Raw genomic sequence first — 25,641 nt, forward strand, 5'->3', positions numbered from 1 at the left:
CAGCTTGGGGCAATATTTTTTTCTGTGACTTGCTTCACTAAAAACACGACTGCTGCACACACTTCAAATTCTAACTGCTGGAGTACCTAGCACATAAATGGTAGGTATAGGTACAAAGAGAGCCAGCACATCCATTTAATCAAGCAACATATTTTCTTTATCCAAAATAATATATCCATAAAGTGCATAGTCGTGTAAAGTTCACTTAGGCAGGAAATGCAAGGGAGGCTTGAACATCAAAGTTATTGTAACAAGATTCAGTCAGATATAAAAAGCAGAATACTCATCATGTCCATATAGTATCACACTATCCCTGCAATAGCCAGTTAAGTGTTAATATGCAGAAACACACAACTAGAACTTACATATTTTTCTGGGTGAGAATTTGAATGACTGGAATGAATAGTGACCTGGTCCATTTTGGCAACCTTCCTATGTGATGTCTGTTTCTGCTTCTGAGCCCAGGTGGTCAGTGATTTACTAAAATAATACAAAACAAAAAAAGTGGTTTACTAATTAGATAAAACTAAATTGGTCAACTATACACATTTACATTACAATCACAGTTCAACATTTAATCTTCAAATCACATGACCTTTTAAGAAAGTTATAATCAGTTAACTGAAATGATGAATTAGAATGGCATTTACTATTTTTGCTTAAAGAGAAGCTTAATTTTTAAGAAATTTGATTTTCATAGGCTATGGTCTCACTGAGATGACTTTTCGCATCACGACCCCTGCCTATATTGTATTATCCCTCAGCTTAGAATTGCTTTATTTCACCTGTCCCTCTGAGAATATCACCTGCAATTGTTCCTTCACAGATGTAACCTCTTTATGGTCTAACTCAACCAAGCCTTGCTCCTGTTGACATCTCTGTTGCATTATTTTGAACAACCTTCCAACACTCTAAAATTATTTTATGCCAAATTTTCAATTTTTATGTTAAGCGGCCCATACACGGTGCGATAAATCAGCCGATCTGATGGATTGGTACGATTTGGCTGCGATATCGCACTGTGTATGGGCATGATATCGGATAGTGTGCGTACCTGTGGGGTCGTACATTGCACCCCCAGATCTTACTGCAGGTTCAGTTGATCTGGGGATGCAATGTGCGATCCCATGCAGCTCTATTAGAGGGGGTGGACCGGCATATCGGGCGGTCGGCCACCTGATCGAACCGTATGTGGGGACCGCCCGATATGTCAGACGTCGGATCACCTGTCACATTGCATGGTGCATATCGCACAGTGTATGGGCTGCTTTAGAGATGTGAGAGCTTGGTTTTCTGAAAACCAAGTCCATCCGAACTTCTGATTTCTGAGTGAATCCAAGCAGTGGCTTGGGTTTTTCCAACAGGCTCTGATTCCAAAACGAGGCCAAGAATCATCTTAACGGCGTTGGATCTCGCATGTTTTGGATTTGATATAAATCACTTCCACAGTGATTCGGGCGCTATTTCACACAGGACCGCCGGAAAGCTGTGTGCTGCCAAACTGATGACTGCTGAGCTGACCTATGTGTGTCTGTCCACTCCAGTCCTCAGCCTCTTATAGTCAGTACACACTAGACAATGTCTAGTGTGCACAACCTCGTTAGCGATGGGACCCGGCGGAGGAGCTGGCATCGGCAAATGCATACAAGTGCCTCCACCTGCATGCAGGTCCAATGGAGGATGTCGCTGACAACAAGCAGGAATGTGCATCATCAGCAACATAGCGGGTACACACTGGCCGATGTGGACTATATGTCACTACAAACCAATGGATCGGACAACATATTGTATAGTGTGTACCTAGCATAAAAGGTGTTAATATTGGTCGAGCTAGATAAACTGCTAAAGTTTAAAACTAAAATACATTAATTACAGAAATTGGACACAGAGCTAATACTAGCATAGCCGTCATAGCTTCAGTGATCTGCTGTGCAACTGGGAGACAGCTGTCATACTTGCTTTTTCTTGCAAAGTATTGTTTAACAGTCAATTGGTTTTTGAGACTTATCGTATTCTTGGTTCCCTACTGGGATGAAGATCCACCCCCAGCAGCAGCAGGCCTAGCGCTCAAGGATTTTTCTGTGGAATCCTGGATAAGGGAGGACTCAGCCTTAGCAAATTGGATGCAGTACTAGCTCTGTTCATTAATGAGATTGATGATAAAGGTGTTGGTGGTGGAGATGGCAGGTGCTGGGATCTAGCTGAGAGATGGGAGCTAACTGGCGCTGGACAACTTATTACTTTAGCAGAATTGATATTCCACATATACATTCTTCCATTTGTTGTTTCAATGAGATTTGTAATCCTTTATTAGGAGTCACTGCGCATCTCATATGTGGTATAAATTATAACCCTTGTAGATATAAATGAAACTGACCAATTGTTAGTAAACAAATCGATCATTTATTGACAGAGCGCTCTTAACTTGCAAATTCGTATCTGCACCTATCGTCAGTGTATCCTCCTTTTAACAAAATAATATGAGATATGGTAAGAACTTACCCTTGTTATCTCTATTTCTACGAAGTCCATAGGGTTCCACAGGATATCTTGGGGTATAGGTGTGACGTCAGTCATCGGGCACCAAAGAGTTAAGCTTTCAGCCTCCCAGGATGCACTAGGTCCCCCTCCTATACCCCGCCCCCGAGGCAAAGGCACCTCAGTTAGTTACCAAGCCATAGGCCGGAGGAGGAGGAGAAGGAAGAGAGAGAAAAAAAGATCTGGATACACACAAGAATCACATTCTCACCAGAGGGAGACGGAAAAACCGGTGACCAGAGCAAAGCCCATCTGCAGCACAGGTGCGACAGGGCGGGAGTCCTGTGGAACCCTATGGACTTCGTAGAAATAGAGATAACAAGGGTAAGTTCTTACCATATCTCATATTTTCTACTTCAGGGTCCATAGGGTATCCACAGGATACCTTGGGGATGTCCCAAAGCAGTATCCTTTAAGGGTGGGGACGCTCCTGTGCAGAAAGGAGAATCCGCCGCCCGAAGGAAGCATCCTGAAAGGCGAAGGTGTCAAACCTGTAATACCTCACGAAGGTATGGACAGAGGACCACGTAACAGCCTTGCAGATCTGGACTGCAGAGGCACCACGTCGAGCTGCCCACGAAGGACCCACAGACCTAGTGGAATGAGCCTTCAGAGAAGGAGGAACCGGTAGGCCTTCATGAATATAAGCTTCAGAAATAGCCATACGGATCCAGGCTGCCAAAGTTTGCTTTGAGGCAGGCCAACCCTTTTTACGGAAGCCATAGAGGACAAACAAAGCGTCCGACTTCCTAAACGAAGAAGTGCGGTCAACATAAGTCCTTAAGGCCCGCACAACATCCAAAGAGGCCTCACCCACGGAAAGACCCGGTGAGTTAAAGGCCGGAACAACGATTTCCTCGTTAACATGAAACTGGGAAACAACCTTGGGAAGAAACTCGGGCCGAGTGCGGAGCACTGCCCTGTTCCCATGAAAAACCAAGAAAGGGGGTCTACAAGAAAGAGCCCCTAAATCAGAAACACGTCTGGCCGAAGCAATAGCTAGAAGGAAAACAGTCTTAGCTGTCAACCATTTAAGATCCACTGACCCCAGTGGTTCAAACGGCGGTCCCTGGAGAGCCCTCAGGACCACAGCCAAATCCCAAGGCGCCACAGGTGGAACAAAGAGCGGCTGAATGCGGAGAACACCTTGCATAAAGGTGGGCACATCCGGTATTGTAGCAATCCTACGGTGAAACCAGACAGACAGGGCCGAAACCTGTACCTTCAAAGAAGCAAGGCGAAGCCCATGATCTAGTCCCGCTTGTAGGAAGGCGAGAATCCGAGACAGACGAAACTCCCGCGGTGCATAACCTCTCGGTCGACACCATTGGAAGAACGTATGCCACACGCGATGGTATATCCTCGCGGAAGACTGTTTCCGAGCTCGCAACATGGTACGCACTACCGAGCTGGAAAACCCCCGGGACCTCAGCATGGCCATCTCAACAGCCACGCCGTCAAAGACAGCCGAGTTAGGTCCGGGTGAAGGCAAGGACCCTGAGACAGAAGGTCCGGTCGTAGCGGCAACCGCAGAGGACTGTCCACGGACAGACCCTGAAGGTCTGAGAACCAGTGCCGTCTGGGCCACGCGGGAGCTATCAACAGGAGCGTCCCTCCTTCCTGTTTGAATTTCCGGATTACCCGTGGAAGAAGGGAGACCGGAGGGAACAGGTATGCGAACCGGAACGTCCACCGGATGGACAGAGCATTCACCAGAGACGCCCCTTCGTCTGTTGTGCGAGACCCGTACACCGGCAACTTGTTGTTGGGCCGGGACGCCATGAGGTCGATCTCTGGAAGACCCCATCTGTCCACCAGTAGTTGAAAAACGTCCTGGTGCAGGGACCATTCCCCCGGAAGAACGTCCTGGCGACTTAGAAAGTCCGCCTCCCAATTTAGCACTCCCGGGATGAAGACCGCTGATATGGCCGGAAGATTGCGCTCCGCCCATACCAGGATCCGAGAGACCTCCACGAGAGCCGCCCGACTTCGGGTTCCTCCTTGCCTGTTTATGTAGGCCATGGTGGTAGCGTTGTCCAACTGGACCTGTACCGGGCGACCCTGGAGAACCCGATGTGCCTGCTGGAGAGCACGGAGTTCCAAGATATTGATTGGAAGCTCCGCTTCTGTCGGCGTCCACCTGCCCTGGAACAAGTGTGGACCCGAAACTGCTCCCCAGCCCCGAAGACTGGCGTCCGTTGTCAACAGGACCCAATTTGGAACCCAGAACGGACGTCCCCCGCTGAGATGGGTCGTCTGTAACCACCAGGCAAGGGACAGGCGAACCTCCGGGGTGAGCACAATTGTCTGGGACTTCAGAGACTGCGGTAGCCCGTTCCACTTGGACAGAATCAGGTGCTGCAGAGGTCTGGAGTGAAACTGGGCATATTCCACCATGTCGAACACCGACACCATGGAGCCCAGTAACCTCATCGCCGAGTGTAGACACCCGGCGACTGAGCAGACAACTGCGCACCCTCGACTGTAAAGCAGAGATCTTTTCTTCCGTCACGAAGATCCTCTGCTGTTCCGAGTCCAATAAGGCTCCGAGGTGCAGAATCTCCGAGACGGGATTAGAGTGGACTTCTGCCAGTTGATTACCCAGCCGTGCCGTTGCAGTAGCGCAATGGTCAGGCCCAAGTGGCGTAGAAGGAGCTCTGGAGATCCTGCCACCAATAAAAGGTCGTCCAAGTACGGTAACATGCGGACTCCCTGCAGCCGCAGAGAAGCCGCCATGACCACCATCACCTTGGTGAACACACGTGGTGCTGTCGCCAGGCCAAAAGGTAACGCCCGAAGCTGGAAGTGGTCGCTGCGGATTGCAAACCTGAGGAACTGTTGATGGCGCAAAAGAATAGGGACATGCAGGTAAGCGTCCTGTATGTCCAATGACACCATGTAGTCCCCAGGTTCCAGTGCCAGAATGATGGACCGTAGGGTCTCCATCTGAAACTTTGGTACCCGCAAAGACCTGTTGAGAGCTTTGAGGTTGAGAATCGGACGATATGACCCATTGGGTTTCTGTACCAAAAAAAGATTTGAATAGAAACCCTGGCCCCTCTGGGAGAATGGAACAGGCACTATAACTCCAGCCTGGAGCATAGTGTGCAATACCTTCCGCAGCTCCGTAGCCTTGTTCCGGTCTGATGGTAGACCCGTGGTAAAGAATCGAGCCGGGGGTCTGTGCCGGAAGGAGAGGGCGTACCAATGGGAGACCACCTCGAGAACCCAAGTGTCTGTCGTAGTGACCGACCAACACTGGGCGAACTGCAGCAGGCGGCCTCCCACTTTGGGATCCCCTAAAGGGAGGCCCGGACCGTCAGGCCGCAGGCTTGTCATCTGGCTTGGGGGCCGGACGTCTGGTACTCCATGCCTGCTTCCGGGGCTTGGCCGATTTCTTAGGGCCAGCCTGTCGAGGAAAAGACTGTGGTTTGGGCCTGCCCTGGGCCCTAGATGACCGAAAGGAGGATGGTCCAGAACCAGAAGGAGCAGCGGCCGACGGGAGACAAGCCGATTTGGCTGCCGCCAGCGTGGCCACAATCTTATCCAGATCCGGACCGAAGAGAACTTCTCCGGTAAATGGCAACGCCTCCAGACCCCTTTTGGAATCTGCGTCCGCCTTCCAGGATCGCAGCCACAAGGTGCGACGAGCAGCCACCGCTGCTGAAGAAATTCTAGACACCAGAGTACTAATGTCTAAGGCCGCCTCGTTGATATAAGTGGCCGAATCACGGAGATTACCAATCAACTCCGCCTGTTCGGCCGGACAGTCGGAATCAAAAGATGCCTCTAATGAATCCGCCCAGCGCTCCATCGCTCTGGCAACCCAGCAAATGGCCATAGCCGGTCGTGCTGCCCCCCCCGCAAGGGAATAAGCGGACTTCAGGCAGATCTCCACCTTGCGGTCCGTAGCATCCTTAAGGGAGGACATGGATGGCATCAGCAATGTGGCACTACGGACAAGACGGGTCACGTGAGAATCCACCTGTGGAGGGGATTCCCACTTAGCAAAATAATTATCCGCGAACGGATAAGCCACCGCCAGGCGCCTCTGCGGCTGGTATCTTTTGCCAGGCTGTTTCCACGCCTTCTCTAAATGGTCCACTAACTGACCTGAAAGAGGAAAGACTGTGGCATCGCCCTTCTCATCTTTAAAAAAGGCGTACTTAGATTTAGCCGCTGGGGGAACTTCGTCCTCAATCACCAAGGCTGTGCGGACTGCCCGAATAAGTCCAGGAATATATACCTTGGACCTAGCGTCAGCGTCCTTAGTATGGAGAGGTTCCTGATCGTAAGGATCCAGAATCTCCCCATCATCAGACGTCCCCTCATCCTCATAAGGAGCCGACAGAGACGCCACCGGCCGTTTATGTGGCTGGATCACAGACTCCCCTTGCAACACATCCGACAAGTGCTGTACAGAACTCGTCAGGGAGTTAACCCACGCCAGCTCCTGAGAAACCGGGAGCGGGGAAATAGGGAGACTGTGGGGTACCACCAATTGTCGTGGGAAACCCTGCATGGGTGACGACACCACTGACTGCTGGGACAAACCCATCGGTGTAAACGCGGGTTGCGGAGCTAACTGGCCCACTAAGGTTGTGAGCGCCTGTGCGAAACAAGCCCAGGGCGGCTCCTGTACCGGTGCTGTAACCGTAAGAGGCCGCGCCATGGACAAACACTGCCGGCAGAGGCCCTCCGCGCTACCCTCCCCCTCCGCTAACGGTACTTTACACGTAGTACACTGTAGCCGGAGAGGAAAATCACTTTCAGACATGATGGCACCAAGTATGTGACCCCTCTCACCAATTATATATCAAATAGGCGAGAGACCACCCTGCAGCACCGCAAGGGCTTAGCAGAAAGAACAGGGATAGTAATAAAGCTGACAGTTTAGAAGAAAAGTTACAGGCAGCAGCGCTAGCACAGTCACATACAATGCAAAGAAATATCAATTCCTGCACTAACAGCGCTGATCAATCAACTACGCAGACACAGGGCCTGGTAGGACACAGCGCAGCATACACAGACCTGACCCAAATCGGAGGAGAGGTATGCGGGGGGACCCAGACCACGATGCTTCCGTCCAGGCTTCCAGCAGCGTTCACCATGCGTTCAGAGGAAGATGGCCGCCGAGGAGCAGAGAGGAGGCTGGCCTGGGGGAGGAGCGCTGCCACAGGACCAGTCGGCAGTGTGCAGAGAGGGCTGTGTGCAGCGGGGGAGGCGCCGGCTGTGAGACAGGGAAGGCGCGCTCCCCTGGCATGCATTTAACCCCTGGGACGCCGCAGCGCTACCGCTCTGCTGCGGTCCGCTGTCCCAGGGGGTGGTGGAAGCGCAGGTTGGTTGCCTGGCTCCACGCTGCAGCCAGTCCCCAGGGAGCCCCCTGCCTGGGGACTCAGGACCATATGATCAGCGGGGACCCACCGCGGGACCCCGCTGCTTACCTTTGTCCCCCTTGAATCCGGCCATGGTCCGGAACATCTGGGGTCACCGCTAGCTGTGACCCCAGATGCTCACCAGCATCCCCGGATCGGTAGCGGCGTTCTGGTACCGGCGGGGGTGTAGGGAAGACAGCATGGACGTCAGGACTGACTGTCCATGCTGTACATCCAGATGTGCAGCCACAGCTGCATAGAAGAAAGCTTCAGGGGCTCTTCTAGCCCCCACTCCGACAGGTGCACCCGACTCCGGCCGGGCACCAAACTAAACTGAAGTGCCTTGGCTCGGGGGCGGGGTATAGGAGGGGGACCTAGTGCATCCTGGGAGGCTGAAAGCTTAACTCTTTGGTGCCCGATGACTGACGTCACACCTATACCCCAAGGTATCCTGTGGATACCCTATGGACCCTGAAGTAGAAAAATATATTTAAATTAATAATTACTGATGATATAAGACTGCTGCTATACAGTGGCGTCTATGTGTCAGTTTGAATAGTAACATTGCAACAATATATCACCTGCTCACCAGACTGTGCCTGCGAGTTAGGTCACTGCCCTAATGCTGTGTCTTATATCTTATACAAGGGTCATCATTTATACCACATATGAGATGCGCAGTGACTCCTAATAAAGGATTACAAATCTCATTGAAACAACAAATGGAAGAATGTATATTTGGAAGATCAATTCCTGACTCTATTTAGTTAATTTGGGTTCAATGAATCATATCACACAGGGGATCGGCTGTGAGGCCTAATAACAATCGATTAATCAGACAGTGGGTATTTAGATTTCATCCTATATGTCATATTTGGGATTTATAGTAATTCCTGAAGGGATGATATGATATAATAAACCTGATTGCCAAGTCATTAATGACAACATGTATGTGGGGCCTTAACTTATAATAATTTGAGTCCTAACATTATTTAGGGGATCAATTTTGTTAATCACTAAAGTGCTCTTGATGTACTTGCATGTAACAAATCATGTATATCAAAGAAATTATTGAGCAACTGAAGTTATTGAGAATGATGCACTAAAATTGTGGCAGTGACCTGTTATTAGACCCTACAATATAGGGTATACACCTACCTTTATTAAACATAAATTGTTTGTCCTTGTTTTGCAGACACCTACCGGTTTCAGATATACAGGATACTCAAATGTTATGATATAATTATTATGTTGATATAACTAGACCCGGTTTTCAGATATCCGGTTATATCAATATAATACTTGTCTCAAAACATTGTGTTCCATATATTACATTGGTAGTAACATAAGAACTGATTTTATTAAAATAAATAAAACACAAAATAAAAAGAGAAAAATAATATTTCGCTGTAATAAATAACTATTTATTTTATTGACAGGAGACAATAAAAAAGTTATATTTTAATGATATCCATTGTGGATAATGGAACACTGATTAACTATTTAGTTAATTTTTTGATATTTAGTGAGGTATCAGCTGGGAACCTTGTCAGCGATCAGCGTAGAAGGCTACTTCCTCGAAATGTGGAAAAGATGATGTTCATCAAAATGAACTATAAATTCCAGGAGGAAGACCTTTACTGCCAATTACATCAAAGTACAGAGATTTCTGTAATTGTGGATTCCAGGGAGGATGAGTTAATATTGTGTGAAGATGATGTTAACACTGATGAGGGTGAGGAGACGGATGAGAATGACGACATCTTGCCACTGTATAGAAGAGAACATTAACAGCACTGTTGCTGCTTTAAGCCGATCATTAACAACATTGTTAGCTTGTTTTGTGGGGGTCCAAACAAACCAACCACTTCAGCCACAAAATTGGCAGCATCTATCACCAAAGTGATTGGTTTGTTAAACTGTGCATGTCCTTTTTAATATATAACATAAGGATGGGAAGGCCCAAGGATAATGCCAATATTGCACCTCTTTTCTATGCATTATGCACCATTTGGGACATTGGTGACTGTCTTTTTGCACAGAAAACAAACATTTTTATAGTTTATTAAACAGTCATCCGGTCTGCCACTGCTGTGTGGCAGTGTTTCATAGATGTCCTATATTCTTTTAAACTGCTGTGTGTTTGTACCACTGCTCTGTCACTTAGTTTAGCCAGCTCGCTGCAGCTTTTGGCCTGTATTGGTGAAAAGTGAAAAACAATATTGTGAGCTGTAAGGTGGGTAAAATTGACTGGAAATTAATGTTATTGAGGTTAATAATACTGTAGGAATAAAAACAGGCAAAAATTAGGTGATTTTAGCTGTTTTCTTATAATTTTTTGAAAAAAATACAGATCCAAAACCAAAACACATGAGAGTGGTTTTGACAAAACCAAAACACAATTAATTAGAACCAAATCATGAGGGTCGGCGCACATCTCCAATTCTGTCTGTTTTAAATTACATAATCGCAATCCAGTCATTCGTGACATAATAAAATTCTCAGGCAAAGTAAAATAACATTGAGGAAAAGTCTTACACTGAATTATACTTTTATTTACCACCGATTCCTAATGCCGTAGACAGTGTCAAAAAATAAATAAATATATATATATATATATATATATATATATATATATATATATATATATACACACACACACACACACAGTATAATATATATCTTACACTCTCCTACAAAGCCCTCACCCAATCCTCTCCCACTTACATCTCGGACCTCATCTCCATTCATTCCCGTCCACTTCGCTCAACAAATGCATGCCATCTCTACTGCTAACTGATTACTTCCTCCGACTCCAAGATTTTGGCCATGCTGCTCCTTTCCTTTGGAACTCTACCCCTCTCCCTATCAGACTCTCCACCTCACTACAAATCTTCAAACTGACTCTCAAGACCTACTACTTTTTCAAGGCCTTCCAGCTCTCATCCAAACCCACATCATGCTCTTTCCTCCCCATCTACCCTTTCTGTGTCATGCCTGTCTGTCTACCCCCTCCCCATTAGATTGTAAGCTCTCACGAGCAGGGACCTCTTGCCTCATGTGCTTCTCCTTACACTTTCTTCTACTCCTTACTCCCTAAATGGGCACCTTACACTTGACTGCTGACCTCCTGTTGCTTATTTTGAGTGTTTTAATCGCTATTGCAGCAATGTATATAAACCATGTCCTTGTTCTGCAGTGTAATGTACTGTAAGTTACTCGTTTCTTGTTCACTTATTAGTATATGTACTCTGTAAGGCGATGCGGAACACTTGTGATGCCAAATAAATAAAGAATAATAAATAATAATAATCCAACCTCTCATCACCAATCAGGCATGTTTTCCAAAAACACTCCTAATATATTTACAAAATCAAGTCCATAAGTTATTATGTAAAAAAAGCTATTGATATTTGCACCACTTACCTATTTGGTGGATTGCTTTTACTGACAGTACTTTTATCACAGTTGGGTTCTGGATGCCTGGATGGGTTTCCATCAGATATTTCCTCAGGATGTGGCAAATGACATTTAGCACCAAGAGCCAGCATGAAAGGTCTTTCACATTCTACAGGTACGTGCTTTAAATTATGATGTTTCTTTGTGACGGTCCTGTATTCTTTCAATGTCTGTTTCTTTGTATCCCTTGAGGTATTTTTACTCCAGCTGCTTAAACAAGCATTTGGCTCAGAGACCGTAAGTGTTCCATAGCCACTGCTAACAGATGTATTCTCCAGAAAATGCTCCTGTGTAATAAAAGCTCCTTGTTGGATATCAGGTTCTCTAAGCAAATGGAGTGGGCTGCTAGCTTTTTCTCCTCTGTCTTCATCCTGGGTCTGCTGTTCAGCAAGAGTTTTTGGAGGATAGATGTCACGTGCCAGAGTTAAAACGTTATCACCTGTACCATAATTCTGAGGAGTTTTGCATCCCTGGGACTGGAGTAAGGTTTTAATTTCATCACGGATAAGCTGGAAGAAGAAGAAGAAGACACTGAAAATCTGAAGCTAGGTCACAATATATTAATAAAATAGCTTTTTACATTTTGCTGTATACGTGCCATTAAGTAGAACCAGATATCAACTCTCCTAATTATAGAACTATAGAGGAACTTGTATTGCTTTCGGCTTAGTTTCTGAAGTCCGAATTGTTTAAATTGAATGGGAAATTATTATTTGGCCCATAGAAGGCATCACTGTTGAACAAAAGAACCTTAGGAAGCTGCATGGCTGACCAACTACATTACCACGGAAACAAAACTATTCACCTGTACCATACAAACATATAAATAAAAATGGACACTAGCATTATTGATTTTTTTTGATTTTTTTAAACAACACCCACAAATAAAATTATAAGTTATGTTATAATTGTTGAATCTGTATTAACCATAGTTAATGCAAAATAGATGTATAATGATTCCAAAGGTCATCAAAATTTGAGCAAGATAATGTGCTACCAGAAGTCTCCTGTTGGCATAACAAGTCTTAGGAAACTTATCTTGTATGGTGCACTGCAATTGTAGCGTTTGGACGTTTAAGAATGAACTTTTATTTAATTACATCAGAATATAATTCTCCCGCAAATATTACATTAAATACACACAGATTGTGAGCCATATAGATTATTAGGGCTGTATATAAATATAATGAAAACACAGTGCCAGCATAATTGGTTATCCCCACAAGGGAGACAACCTTCCAGGTCACAAGATATAAGAAAGAAAGGGCATCATGGGGAAATTAAAAGTAGCATCTTTGCTAAATGTCCTTTACACCCCAACTTTGTGGGGGAACATGGAAAATGATTATGTGCCGTAATAGACTTTCACTAGGTGTGGCTATTAAATAACGAGACTTATTCTATAATTTATGTTTAATTATATTGAGCAAATTTTAACTTTGTCCCCCTTCTGCATCCACACACTGCTGCATACTTATTTTCCATTGGTCAAAGCCGTGCTGTAGCTCATCATTTGTCAGCAGTCTCAACAGCTCTGTGGTTTTCTTCTTTACCTCAGTAACTGATGCAAAGTGTGTTCCCCTTGAGGACAGATTTGACTTCAGGGAAAAGAAAGAGGTCAGGCAAGTATGGAGGGTGTTCTAGCACTGCTCTGTTTCTCGGCCAAAGCCAACTTCACAGAGAGCCGTGTGGGCTGGTGCGTTGTCCTGATGATGAAAACATTTTTTCCATAACTCTGGCTTCTTTCTTCAGATTCTTTCCCGCAAAGTTGCTAGAACATTTTTGTAATCATGTTGAGTCGACGGTCAATTCAAACAGTTTTCTAAATTTTTTCCGCATTTTCATTTATAATTGATGTGCAAGGCCACCTGCGACATTCATCATCTTCAACATCCTCACCACCTTCGCTAAATCTTTTGTGCCACTGAAACACACATACCCGTGACATACAATATGCCCTGCAGCAAACGGAAAGATTTGGTGGGCATTTTGTTCAATTTAACTAAAAATTTTAAGTTAACATGTGGCTCTACTTTTGTACTAAGCAATTTAACGCAACACGTGAAAAACACGCCTTCTTTGATCGCTGTGTGACAGCAAACTATCTGTGCAAACAGCCAGGAGTCTGTATTACACAGTTGCTTTCATCTGTATGGAAAAGCTCTGTAAGATGCACAGATTGGACCCTCATATGACTGCTACATAGGAATATAGAAGAATTTTTTCATAATGAAGGTTGAACTTTAGTTTAAGTGACCAGATAATGGTCACTGATGTGACTGGGAACTGGCATGCTTTTTATTTATTTTTCGGCAAACACTAAAGGGTAAATTTACTAAGCTGACGATTTCTATTAAATGTCATCTGAGATCAATCTCGGATGACACCGTCCGTATTCATAAGTTTCATTTTTCGAACAGTTAATGAATTTACTACGCTGCCGAGTTGCTGTCATTCATGTTGTTCGATTGTGTAATTATTTGATATTATTTATTCCTATTTATCGTTCGGTTTTAGCTAACTCGAACGAACAGATGCATGCACGGATCAAAAAGATCCATGATACATGCATCTGTGTGTAAAAAAATAAACACAGAAGCAGGGATGGATCAGTGAGATCAGTCTGTGCTTCTGTGTTTAAAAAAAAAATGAAAACCTGTGTAACAATAAAAACGTTGTGGCCCCCTCCCCAAAAGAATAACCAGCATCAAGCTTTGGAGACCCACTACTGGTTGTGCTAAATACAGGGGACAAACGACATAGGGGTCCTCTGTATTAAGCACAACCCGCACCAGGCTATTCAGAACCAGCCCTGGTTGCCAAAATACAGGGGACAAAAGACCTAGGGGCCCTTGTATTTATCGCAGCCAGCACTGGGCTTGGAGCCAGTTCTGGTTCTGGAAATACAGGGGAAAAAAAAAATAAAAAATGCGTAGGCTTCCCCTGTAAATTCCAGAACCAGCACAGAATTTTTTCTAGAAGGGGGGTAATGCCACAGCCGGGGAAACCCTTTCACCGGGTTCCCCGGCCAAAGCACTACCTCTGTCTGCTAATCAGCCCAGGCCGGGGATCCCTGGGGACCCCCCCAATAAAGGCTTTTTATTTTTTTAAACACAGGAGCACAGATGGATCTCACTGATCTGCCCATGCATCTGTGTCAGCCAGAATGAAGTTGTCAGTGATGGGATGTTGAGATGTGAAACTCGAATAGAAAAAGGTGTTCTATTTGAGATTTCTATTTGGGGTTCGTATTGGCATCTTTTGCTGCCGATTTGCACTATTTATCGGCCATGATGACAATACGAATCCTTAGTAAATTTCAAGGTCCTATTGCTTTCTTTGGCAAAGTGCTGCAGAGTTGTTCCGATGATGTATGTGTTCGTAAACCTGTTACCGTCCGATATGCGGGTGTTCCCGGACGAGATTTAGACATTGAATTGAGCAGAGTCGGCAGAGTTTAGCCTTTAGTAAATTCCGAATATTCTTTTAACAGCCGAATTTGCCCCATTCGATGTCATTTGACCTTAGTAAGCAGAGAAGAGTTGTAAGATGCACCATAATGTCCACTGAAGAAAACCATGAAAATCTACTGCGGTCTATCATGGACAGATTGTAAAAGTGCATTACCCGTATCTTTTTTTTTTTTTTTAATCTGTTTATTGAACAGTGAATAATTGTAATACATTGTTTTATTGTATTCAATTCTTGAATTGTACAATGTACATTCAGGTAAAAGATTATTAATTCTTGAGGTGAACAAATATGAAATCACTGCTTCTAATTTTTTAATTTTTTCAAATTAGAGCAAATAGAAATTGTAAATGAATCAAAGTGTATCAGAAATACACAAAAATAAATGCCGGAAAATATATCAAACTGGATACATAAAAGTAGCAAAAATTACATATATTGCACTTAATTATCAATGCAATATATCCAAACAAAGTCCATAATGAGCAATTTATTATACCTAGCAGCTCACATCGCACAATAATTATCGTAAACCTGAGTCGCTATGAGGGTTTATTAGGAAGAGAGAGAGTGTATATAAAATACAAAGTGTGATAGAAAATAGAATTGGATAGAATGGTGAGGGAGGGGGAGAAGTAATCCAGATGATAAAGGCGGGATAGGCGAGAGAGGAAAAGACACAAGGTACCTTAAAAAGAGAGACATACAGGGCTCGATTCTATTCTGCGCGAAATATATAGCGCCGGGAATCAGCTCCCGGAGCTATTCAATACACCGCGCTGCTAAGCCTGACTAAGGATTTCATCTCACACCCCTCCGGGAATGCGAGCAGAAATCCGACAAAAGTCCATGTGTGAGGCTGTTTTCTGCCCTTCGCGGCTGGAAAAGAGCATCGCGCCGGGAAGTTAGGTCGGGGAATGCCCCTTCTCGCGCCTTAAACAGGGTGTTTAGTCGTGAGAACGGGCATTCTCCGACTAAAACACAGCGCAGAATTGAATAGCTCCGGGAGCTATCTCCTGGCGCTATTTACATCGCGGGCAATTGAATCGAGCCCACAGAGGCATACAGGATAAAATCCTAGGTGATCTGTCTTAACAAGAACCACTCCGTTATGTTCACACGCTTTCCAAATATTGTTTTGAGTTTGAATAGTAAAACACCGTATATAGGGTTCCCATTTGTTTGAGAAAGCCAGAATCCCCTTTTCAAAATTAAGGATAGCCATGCGATGTTCACAATAAAGGACCTCCAATAATGCAGTTTTCCATTCATTCAGCGTGGGTGCTGATTTTAAGATCCAATATTTGAGAATTAGTTGTTTGGCTACTGTGACCTTAACCCTTAAGGAGGGCTTCCACAAATCTAAAAAGAGGACTCCGATTCCCATACCGAAAAGTCAGCAAAGAGAATGGCAGTAGCATTTTTAGATATTTTAAGTTTTAGTGTAAAATTAAGATAATATAGGATTTTCTTCCAAAATTTGTTAATCATTCTGCAGTAGCATAGATTATGACAGAGAGGCATTTAAACATTTACGCTTTATACATCTTCCGGTCTCTAATGGTACAAAATGTTTCCTTTGAGCAGGAGATATACAAGTACGGTTAAGTACTCAAAGATTAATTTCCTGTAACCGTGCTGACTTAAGGCATGGTAAGACATCTAGACATGCAAGAATTGATTCAAAGTCATGTAAATCGAGTATTTCTGTCTGCCATGCCAGTGCTATAGTCGACCAAGCATGTATGGGCAAATCAATTAAATAGCCATAAAGGTTATATATCCTAAATTTAGTTGAGCAACATAAAGTTAAAATACGAGATAGAATATCTGGGGTATCTGATTGTCACAGGGGGTCATTCAATGATTGAATATACGGACGGGTCTGTAAAAACATAAAAAAACAGAGTGGGGGAGACCATATTTCTCCTGCAGTTGTGTAAATGAATACAGAGTGCCACCTGGGTCGAATACATCTTTGATGGACATAATACCTTTATGTTTCCATTGTTTGTACAGATGGTTGTCAAGAGAGGGAGGAAAAGATGGATTACCCCACAAGGGGATATACGGGGGACGAGAAAGGGTCTGTCTTCAAATGCACTGCATTACCTGTATCTGATGGCTAAACTGCTCTTGTTGGGCATCTATCTGCACTTGACATTGTCGCTCAACCAGCTGAAATAACTGGAGCCACCGAGCCTGAAACATAAGAAGAGTTCAGTTCCAGCACTGAAACTGGCAGATGGACAGCCCTTAAAAGAATTTAAAAAAAAAAAAATCACATCCATTGACCAATTAATAGAGGAAACATTTAGACTGAGCCAATTCAACAAGATTTCACGAATAGGTATTAAAGCATCATTAATTGTAAAATCTATTGTTATTTATTTACTTTTTTAAAGACTGGAGGAGGGGTCTGTGGGAAAAGTATATATCTCAATCCAGCCCTCAGCCCCCCAGGGTATACCGAACGGCTGCAGAGAGGAGAAACCACCAGGGAGCCCCCCAGGGCATACCCAACGGCTGCAGAGAGGAGAAAACACCAGGGAGCCCTCCAGGGCATACCCAACGGCTGCAGAGAGGAGAAACCACCAGGGAGCCCCCCAGGGCATACCCAACGGCTGCAGAGAGGAGAAACCACCAGGGAGCCCCCCAGGGCATACCCAACGGCTGCAGAGAGGAGAAACCACTAGGGAGCCCCCCAGGGCATACCCAACGGCTGCAGAGAGGAGAAACCACCAGGGAGCCCCCCAGGGCATACCCAACGGCTGCAGAGAGGAGCAGCTGCCGGGGAAATAGAAAGTTGCGATGTCCCGATGATTGATATTTCGATATATATCGACAGTCAATACTTATTTATTTTCAGCCTTTCTAAATATATTATATATTTTTTTGTTTTTTTATAAAATCGTGTTGAATACGTTTTAAATAGATGTTCTTGACGAAATTCAATCATAAAGAAAAAAAAAAAAACAGGGCGAATTTTGGAAAAAATATTAGCCAGTTAAGTGGTTAATAGGTTAGTGAAAGCATTTACTGCTAATGCCTAAATGTTTCTAATGAGGTGTTAAATAACATTTTTAAAAGTGTTCAATATTCAAAAAGTCAAGGGAAAAACAGGAAAGTAAATAAAAGGAAGAAGGATGATGATGGGAGTACTATTAAATACCTCACAGCTTGTCCGAACGGCCAGATCGTTCTGTACTCCGTTGCACAGATCTGTTAAAGACATCTGCAAGTCACCAGATTGAGAGGGAGGTTCAAGGAGGGCAGAACCTTTATTTGCCGGACTCCTAGACTTCGAGCAAAGCACAGTCAGAAGGAAATACTTGACATTACACTGTTATACTACAAAGTTATCATACGTCTGAAAGATGACACGCAACAAGAAAAACAACGCATACAACTATTTAAGTAATGCACTCTTTTCTTGGCATTTAAAACTAAACAAATGGAACACTACTGAAAGAGCACATACAAAACAGAGGAAACAAGTATTATAGGATGGGTTTCAGTCAGGATTTCGATATTCTGAATGTCAACATTGATATTTTCAACATCCACAATGTCGACACTGCCTTAATGTCAACAGTCACAATGTTAACACATGCAATTAGGGCTAGGTTTAGGCTGCGATTAGGGTTAGAGTAAGTTTTAGGCTAAAATATTAGTGTCGACATTGTAGGTGTCGACATTCACAATGTCAAATCTTTAAATGTCAACATTGATTGTAGATGTCCACGTCACCTGTCGCCATCCTAAATGTCGCTATTAAGAAAACATCTACATTCTGCATGTTGACATATCAGACCACACCCTTATAGGCTCAATATCCCAGAGAATAAAGCCAATCAATTTATTAGTAAACTACGGCCATCAATAAGGCACTAGTATCAACATTCTTCATGAAGCACTGGGACCTAAAGAATTGCATTTATTATCAATACTGGGTCAGCCAACAAATTGTGGCAACATGCAACATTATAAAGTACCCTTGTTATCATCAAACACAAAGTGATTGTAAAATATATAGGATACTAATATGCAGCAAGGAACATTTTCACTATATTTTCATACAAAATATTATCTTACTTTAAGTGTATTCTACAAACTTCTAAAATAGTTTAAACAACCAATAATTGTCCGTCCCCAGTTGCAAATGCAGTTTTCCTTTAAAACCCACCAATCTCCAAAGGTTTGAAAGCCATGATTTTCTGGAAGCTCTGCAGGATCGGTGTGTGAATTTGCAACGTCTGAAGTATCCATATTGTTGTTTGATTTAGGGCCTTTTATTACACACTACAGGAACACAAGACAGAACAATGCTCTATTATTTTAGGAATTTGCAACTATTTTGCTCCCTCCAATTCCTTATACATTGATTTATAGTAATCTAAGGAAGAGGGAGAGTCAGTTCATCTAGTATTAGATCACAGTGGTGGAAACTAATAATTCTGATAAATGCAGTACATAAATTTACATTTTAAAATACTGTTGTATGCGACAGCAGCCTCATGCATATCATCTTACAGAAAGTGAATTATGAGCGCTTATTAGTGCTCATGCCTACATGAATTAGGGCTGCATGAAAATGTCACAATAAAACACATATGACACTCCTAAATTTCTAATTTGTATGCAGTGTGGAAACAGACATGAGCTGAGTACATCAGGAATATACTGTTTGCAGACAGTAAGCAATGCCAATAAAAAAAATAATAAGAAAAACTTATTCCAAACACTGATAAACACATTTCCACATAAAAGGCACCTAAAGTAACAACATACATCAAGTCAAGAAGATCAGCAATTTATCTGGCCAAAAAGCGTCCCAGGGTTCTTCTGAAACTCCTATAGCTTGGGGGCTTAGTTAAATCCCAATTTAAAAATGACTCTCTGCTCACGGCGTTCCTAGGAATAATCTTTTCTCCTCTAGAGCAGTGGTTCTCAAACTCAGTCCTTAGGACCGCAAACAGTTCACGTTTTCCAGGTCACCAAGCAGGTGCACAGGTGTATTCATTACTCACTGACACATTTTAAAAGCTCCACAGGTGGAGCTAATTATTTCACTTGTGATTCTGTGAGACCTGGAAAATATGAACAGCTTTGGGTCCTAAGAAATATATTTGAGAACCTATGCCCTAGAGCAGAGTTTCTCAAACTCAGGGCCTGATTCAGAGCCGGACGCTCTGACAGGAGCGCTCGCTCTGAATCAGGGCCCTCCTACCTAAAATTGGAGCGGCCTCCTGGCCGCTCGCATAGCTGTGGGTGACCACCCACAGCTTATGCGAGCGGCCAAAAATATGGTCGCGATGGTCAAGACCATCGCGACCATCGGGCTTGCGACGAGGCCCTGCGTAGGGTCTCGCTACCGCAAGCCCAGGAGTGTTTTTGGCTCTATCAGAGCTAAAAGCACTCCCACTGACATCACTAGTGATGTCAGTGGGGCCGGCCCCAGACGGTAGGCGTTCCCATGGGAACGCCTCCGTCTGGGCAGCAACACCCCCGGAATGCCCACCAAAGGGGGCGTGCTGTCACTCACCATCGACAGCACGCCCCCTCTGGTGCGAGACCCATAGCGACGGCTTGGCCGTCGCTATGCGGGTCTCGCGCATGACGGAGCTCCCTCCGTCGTGCGCATGCGCACTAGGACACCATCGACTCGCTTGCGAGCGGGTCTGAATCAGGCCCACAGTCCTTAGGACCGCAAACAGTTCATGTTTCACAGGTCACCTAGCAGGTGCACAGGTGTATAGTGTTCACTCTCTCGCGGCAGGCAGGGCGCCGGAGCTAGAGAAGGCACTTCCGCGCGCGCACCCAAAAAGGGTTCGTGGCCATTGAAAAGGGGGCATGTCTATAAGACGCGTCACCTTTTCGTCACTCTTGGGGGCTTGCCCGGCACTTCCAGACACGTCGGGCAGCCCCCAAGCGCTGCTGACAGGGAGAATAAATGCCGGGCGCATGCACCCAGCATCTATTCACGGGCAGTGACCAGGTCACCGCACATTTCCCCACCAGCGGGACACTACGACCCGCGGGTGAAGACGACACCCGCAGGCTGTGAAGGCAGGGCGCTTTTTGCCCTCCAAAAGGGGGGCAGGGCGCAGCGCCCCGCTAAAACAGCCTAGCGGAAACGCTAGGTGTATTCATTACTTACTGACACATTTTAAAAGATCCACAGGTGGAGTAAATTATTTCACTTGTGATTCTGTGAGGAGACATAGAAAACCTGCACTGTTTGGGGTCCTGAGGACCGTGTTTGAGAACCTGTGCCCTAGAGTATGGTCCTCAATAGAGATTGATGGTATTACTCTGCCCTCTATTCTCTTGTTTTTTTTGGTTCCAGAGTTTAAACCAGAAAGCTGTAGCTTCCCACTCATTGACCATGTAGGACAGTTCTAATAGACTATAAGAGTTACCACCTCCACCGATCCCAATTATCCCTCTTTTCGATAATCCAGGTTTCCCACCAGGACACCAATCAATGGAAGTCTCCTCATGAATATAGAAAGGTATAAAAATATCTTAATGATCTAACTAGCTCCCAAATATTCCCCCCTTTTTTATTTAATCTGAATATCAAACCCTCACTACTTTTTTCTATCAGTTTTTACAAATCAGGATTTTTTCTAATTCTCTTAAGGGTCATTTTAAATAAGAAACCTCACCACAGTAGAATCTCTGTCTCTGTCAAACATCTACCAAAGGCCTCATCTCTACAATATATGATGACCTCAATTCCACTGGTTGGTCATCCAAAGACAAGCCCAGAGCTCGCATGGGAAAGGAATTTAGAATATTCCAGATGCGGGAGATCACTGCAAATTCCATGTGGGTTAAATACAACAAAAAACAGTTCTAAGCTATATCGTTGGTACTATGTTAACATAAAATTTCTCCTGAAGTCCCAAGCATCTGTTGGAGAGGCTGCCTCATGAAGGATACTTTTCTTTACACCTGGTGGAGCTTTGTTAAGCTTGTACTACTCTGGCCTGATATTAGGTATTTTGTTACTCAGGCAGTGGTTCCCAAACATTTTCAAATCACGGCACCCTAGAGTATCAGCATTTTTTCCACGGCACCCCTGGGCCAAAAACTTCTTGAGAAATTCAGCAAAATTTTTTTTTTAAATTGTGCTTATATGTCACCCTTAGGTTCAGTTATGTGGTGGTTGACAGGGCTGCGCTTCTTATCAACATATTTTTTGATTGGAAGCCATTACCACTGGTTTTGCCCATCACACTGACTAAAAATTATTTTATTGGTACTGGACCACCAACCCGAGGCACCCCTGCAAGTGCCCTGAGGCACCCCAGGGTACCATGGCATTCAGTTTGGGAACCACTGTACTTAAGGTTTTGTGTAATAAGGGGCCAATTCAATTCAGCACGCTATTGACAGTGACGGGAGGAAGCTCTTCAATTCAGAGTGCGGTTAGGTCGACTAAATATTTTTTTCTTGCACCCTCAAATCCAACTGAAGTGCCATCCATGAGGCTGTTTTCTGTCTTAGTGCTAAGCTAACAGCTTCAGAGAATGACGATTCTCACGACTAAACAGCCAGGTTAAATAGTAAGAACCAGCATTCTCTGACTTAACTTGTGTCAGACTAAACAGCGCGCCGAATTGAATATCATCTCCTGCTGAATCGAATCGCCCACTATGTGTTCGGTTCTAAAACCCAGCGCTTCCGATCGTGTTTATGACCGAAATGTAAAAGGGCATTGCTTTTACTAGTTAAATCATTGGCATTTTAAATTTCGGTCACACGATCGGAAGTGCCTTGTTTTAGAACCCGACACTTAGTAAATAAATTAACAGAGACATCATTTTACAACCCCTTCCTCCCACTCTCCAAGTTATTACATCTAGACTATGGCACACCTATCAAATGTAATTCATGACTAATATTATCCGAAACTCCTCTAATTGGGGAACCTTAAGCCTTATTTAACAATATCCAGTTACCAAGGTTTTTTATAACTGTCTGCTGCCCACCACCCCAATTTCATTTATTTATTTAAGTAAGTGCACATAGAGAATGAATGAGCTTGCTACCACAGGTCATATTTTATATAACTTTCTTGATTTGGCAGGTCAGAAGCAAAAAAAAACAGTAATTCTAGAAAAGAGCATTGACCTAAAAGCCTGTATTTGGATGGGTAACAAGTACAAGAGTTTATTACTTTTATCAGTAAAATCTTATATTTCCCTTAGGATGGAATAATTTACTATCTTTACATCAATTGTAATTCTAAACATACATCTGCTATTGGGAACAGCACCAGGATGGCCAGTGATAAATAGGAAGAAAGTCATCCAAACCACTCTACATGACAGTTTCTACTCCACCCTATACTAATATAATATATAATATTTTGTGTGTATGTAGCAAAGAAGTTGTCAATTTGTTCAAGTACCATACAAAATATTCAATAAAAAAAAAAAAAAAAAAAAAAAAAATCTGTGTGTGTGCGCGTGTGTGTATACACACACAATGATTTTTTTTTTTATTGAATATTTTGTATGGGACTTGAACAAATTGACAACTTCTTTGCTACTTTTGTGACACATATATTACTAGCTCCTCCGAGATAGTATAAAATAGTAAATAATAACGGAGTACACAATAACGGAGATGAACTGTAGCCAATTTATAATGTTTGCAGAACATATGCTTCAATGTTCCAGCAATTAATTTTTATACAAAGAATCCACATTTTTCATGGTTTTCTAAAGATTTAGGCTATGGGTAGATTAGAGCAGCACAGATGGTGTAATAGTTAAGGTGCATACACACACACAACACGATTTTTATAACGATTATCGTTAATGATATCATTTATCGTTCAAAAAAATCTTCACTTTCTAAGTTAAAACGATGAAAGATTATCATTCACGTTTGTAATTTGTAGTTCAGTCAGACTGGCCAACTCAACGATTTTCAGTAAGGGAATATGCAAAAATCGTTTGTAGTTCAAGAGTCGTTTATTACATTTAGTAAATGAACAATTTTCATTCATTTTTCCCTTGAAAAAATGAACGAAAATAGTTTACTAAAATCGTTAATTTACTAAATCGTTGTGTGTATATGCAGCTTAAGCATTACTGCTTCACAGCACCGAGATCTTGGGCTCGAAGGCCCTAAAGCTGGGTTCACACTACAATTTGTTGTGCAATCATGATACCTGCGACCACTCTGCATGACTATCACACGATTCAGCGTTGTGTGATTGCATCTTCCCATCTGATGTGCTGCACATCAGATAGGACGATGCAGTATGCTGTAGCATTCTCTGCACACAATGTATCATATTATCGTAAGGCGAATCATGCAGTATGCCCCCAGCCAATTCCAACGGTCAGCCTTCGGAAGAAGCATCTGATGGCTGGCAACCATAGCAAACCTGCTAATCAATAGCAAAAGTACTTCCACCGGATTGGGAACATAGATGGTTGCTACCCATTGGTTTCCGATATCCATCCTTACAAGGAGGCTTTCATTTAATAAAGTTGGTTTTGGAGCCTGTTTAAAGTTTATTACTATACCTTCCAGGAATAAACCAGGTGCATATGTTACCCTAGCAAAGCTGCATTCATCTTGCAATATTACCAGCTCTGCAAGCTGCGCTATACTGGAGGCATAGGAGAGGGGCATAGCACCAGATTACAGTTTTACACTATTACAGAAGCATTGACAGACCACAGACCTATGAGCATTAAGGTAGAGACGACCATAGTCATTACATGCATATTAAAAGGCAAGCACCAGCAGATTTTCATCTACAACAATACATCAGATCTCTTATCTTATAGTCAAGACCCTACTTCAGGGAGTGCTGATCCTGGGTACTGTACCATGGTCCTCTACAGCCATTATAAATGTTGGAGAGTGTACTACACAAAATCCACTGCAGTGACTACAGCGGGAAATAGTTCAATGCAATCCCACGTAGTGCTCAGCATCACTTCCTTCCCACCATTAGTGCTAATATGCGTGTCAGAGAGCTGCATGCACAATGCATAGAGCAATTCCCTCCTATCTGCAGCGTTCCCATTGGGCAGATTATGCAGCCGAGGTTCCAGAATGCTGACATTTTGTCAGTTTTGACAATTGGCTGCAATTGTACCACATCACAGGGATCCACCCGGCGCAGCAGCAGCAGCTGCCTGTAGGGGTGACTGCTGGAGAAGGTCCCCAGTCGGTCAGGTCCGGGCTACGTTAGTGTGGCGCATTATACTAATGAATGACGGATAGTAAGGTGTCTCCCTATATTATTAGCCAGAGTTATTTCCCTAGTGCTCAGGCCCAGAGCTGCCTACTTACTGCTGCTGCTGATCTATGTACATGTCACACATCATTTATACCAATACTGCACCGGCGAGCCGCTAACCGGAACACAATTACATAAGCGAGTAGACCCGCCCCTGCTGGTAGTAATATAAGCCAGCTGCTGTCACTTACCTGGGCGTCCCATGCTGCCATAATAACGGGGTAATACTACACACCGAGCCATACTGCCTTTCAGAAATGTAAACATTGTATCTTTGTTAATAAAGCTGGGCGGGAGGGAGGAGCCTATAGCGGTATAGCGGGCAGCTCTCATTGGCTGTGCGGAGAATTCGAATGCAGGAGAAGAGGGACGGGGAGAACAACAAAAATCCAGCAATGGTCCTTATGGTGAAGGGGAACTAAGTTACCTTATATCAGCAGGCTATGTTGCCTTTGCCACCTAGTGGTCTGGTACTGCATGTTAAGGGGAAAAGCCATATCTGCACAAACTATTTACCCTTCG

The 25,641-nt window shown here is 43.9% G+C and overlaps 1 protein-coding gene across 6 annotated transcripts in view; it reads right to left on the reverse strand.

Moving 5' to 3' along the window:
* Positions 1-25,390, reverse strand: part of MPHOSPH9 (M-phase phosphoprotein 9) — a 63,751-nt gene extending 38,361 nt beyond the window's left edge. For 2 of the 6 annotated variants that reach the window (XM_088449134.1, XM_088449129.1), the window contains exons 1-6: positions 24,674-25,159; positions 19,030-19,145; positions 18,016-18,139; positions 16,956-17,045; positions 11,340-11,881; positions 366-480 (exon numbers count right to left, since the gene is read on the reverse strand). In XM_088449134.1, the coding sequence (XP_088305260.1) occupies positions 366-480; positions 11,340-11,881; positions 16,956-17,045; positions 18,016-18,139; positions 19,030-19,145; positions 24,674-24,706 (1,020 nt within the window). In that variant the 5' untranslated portion in view covers positions 24,707-25,159. The other 4 variants (XM_088449130.1, XM_088449132.1, XM_088449131.1 and 1 more) reach the window with 4 other exon arrangements.
* Positions 25,391-25,641: the final 251 nt, after the last annotated feature.

This window comes from Taudactylus pleione, unplaced genomic scaffold (assembly GCF_031769625.1).
Source record: "Taudactylus pleione unplaced genomic scaffold, aTauple2 ptg000479l, whole genome shotgun sequence".
NCBI lineage: Eukaryota > Metazoa > Chordata > Amphibia > Anura > Myobatrachidae > Taudactylus > Taudactylus pleione.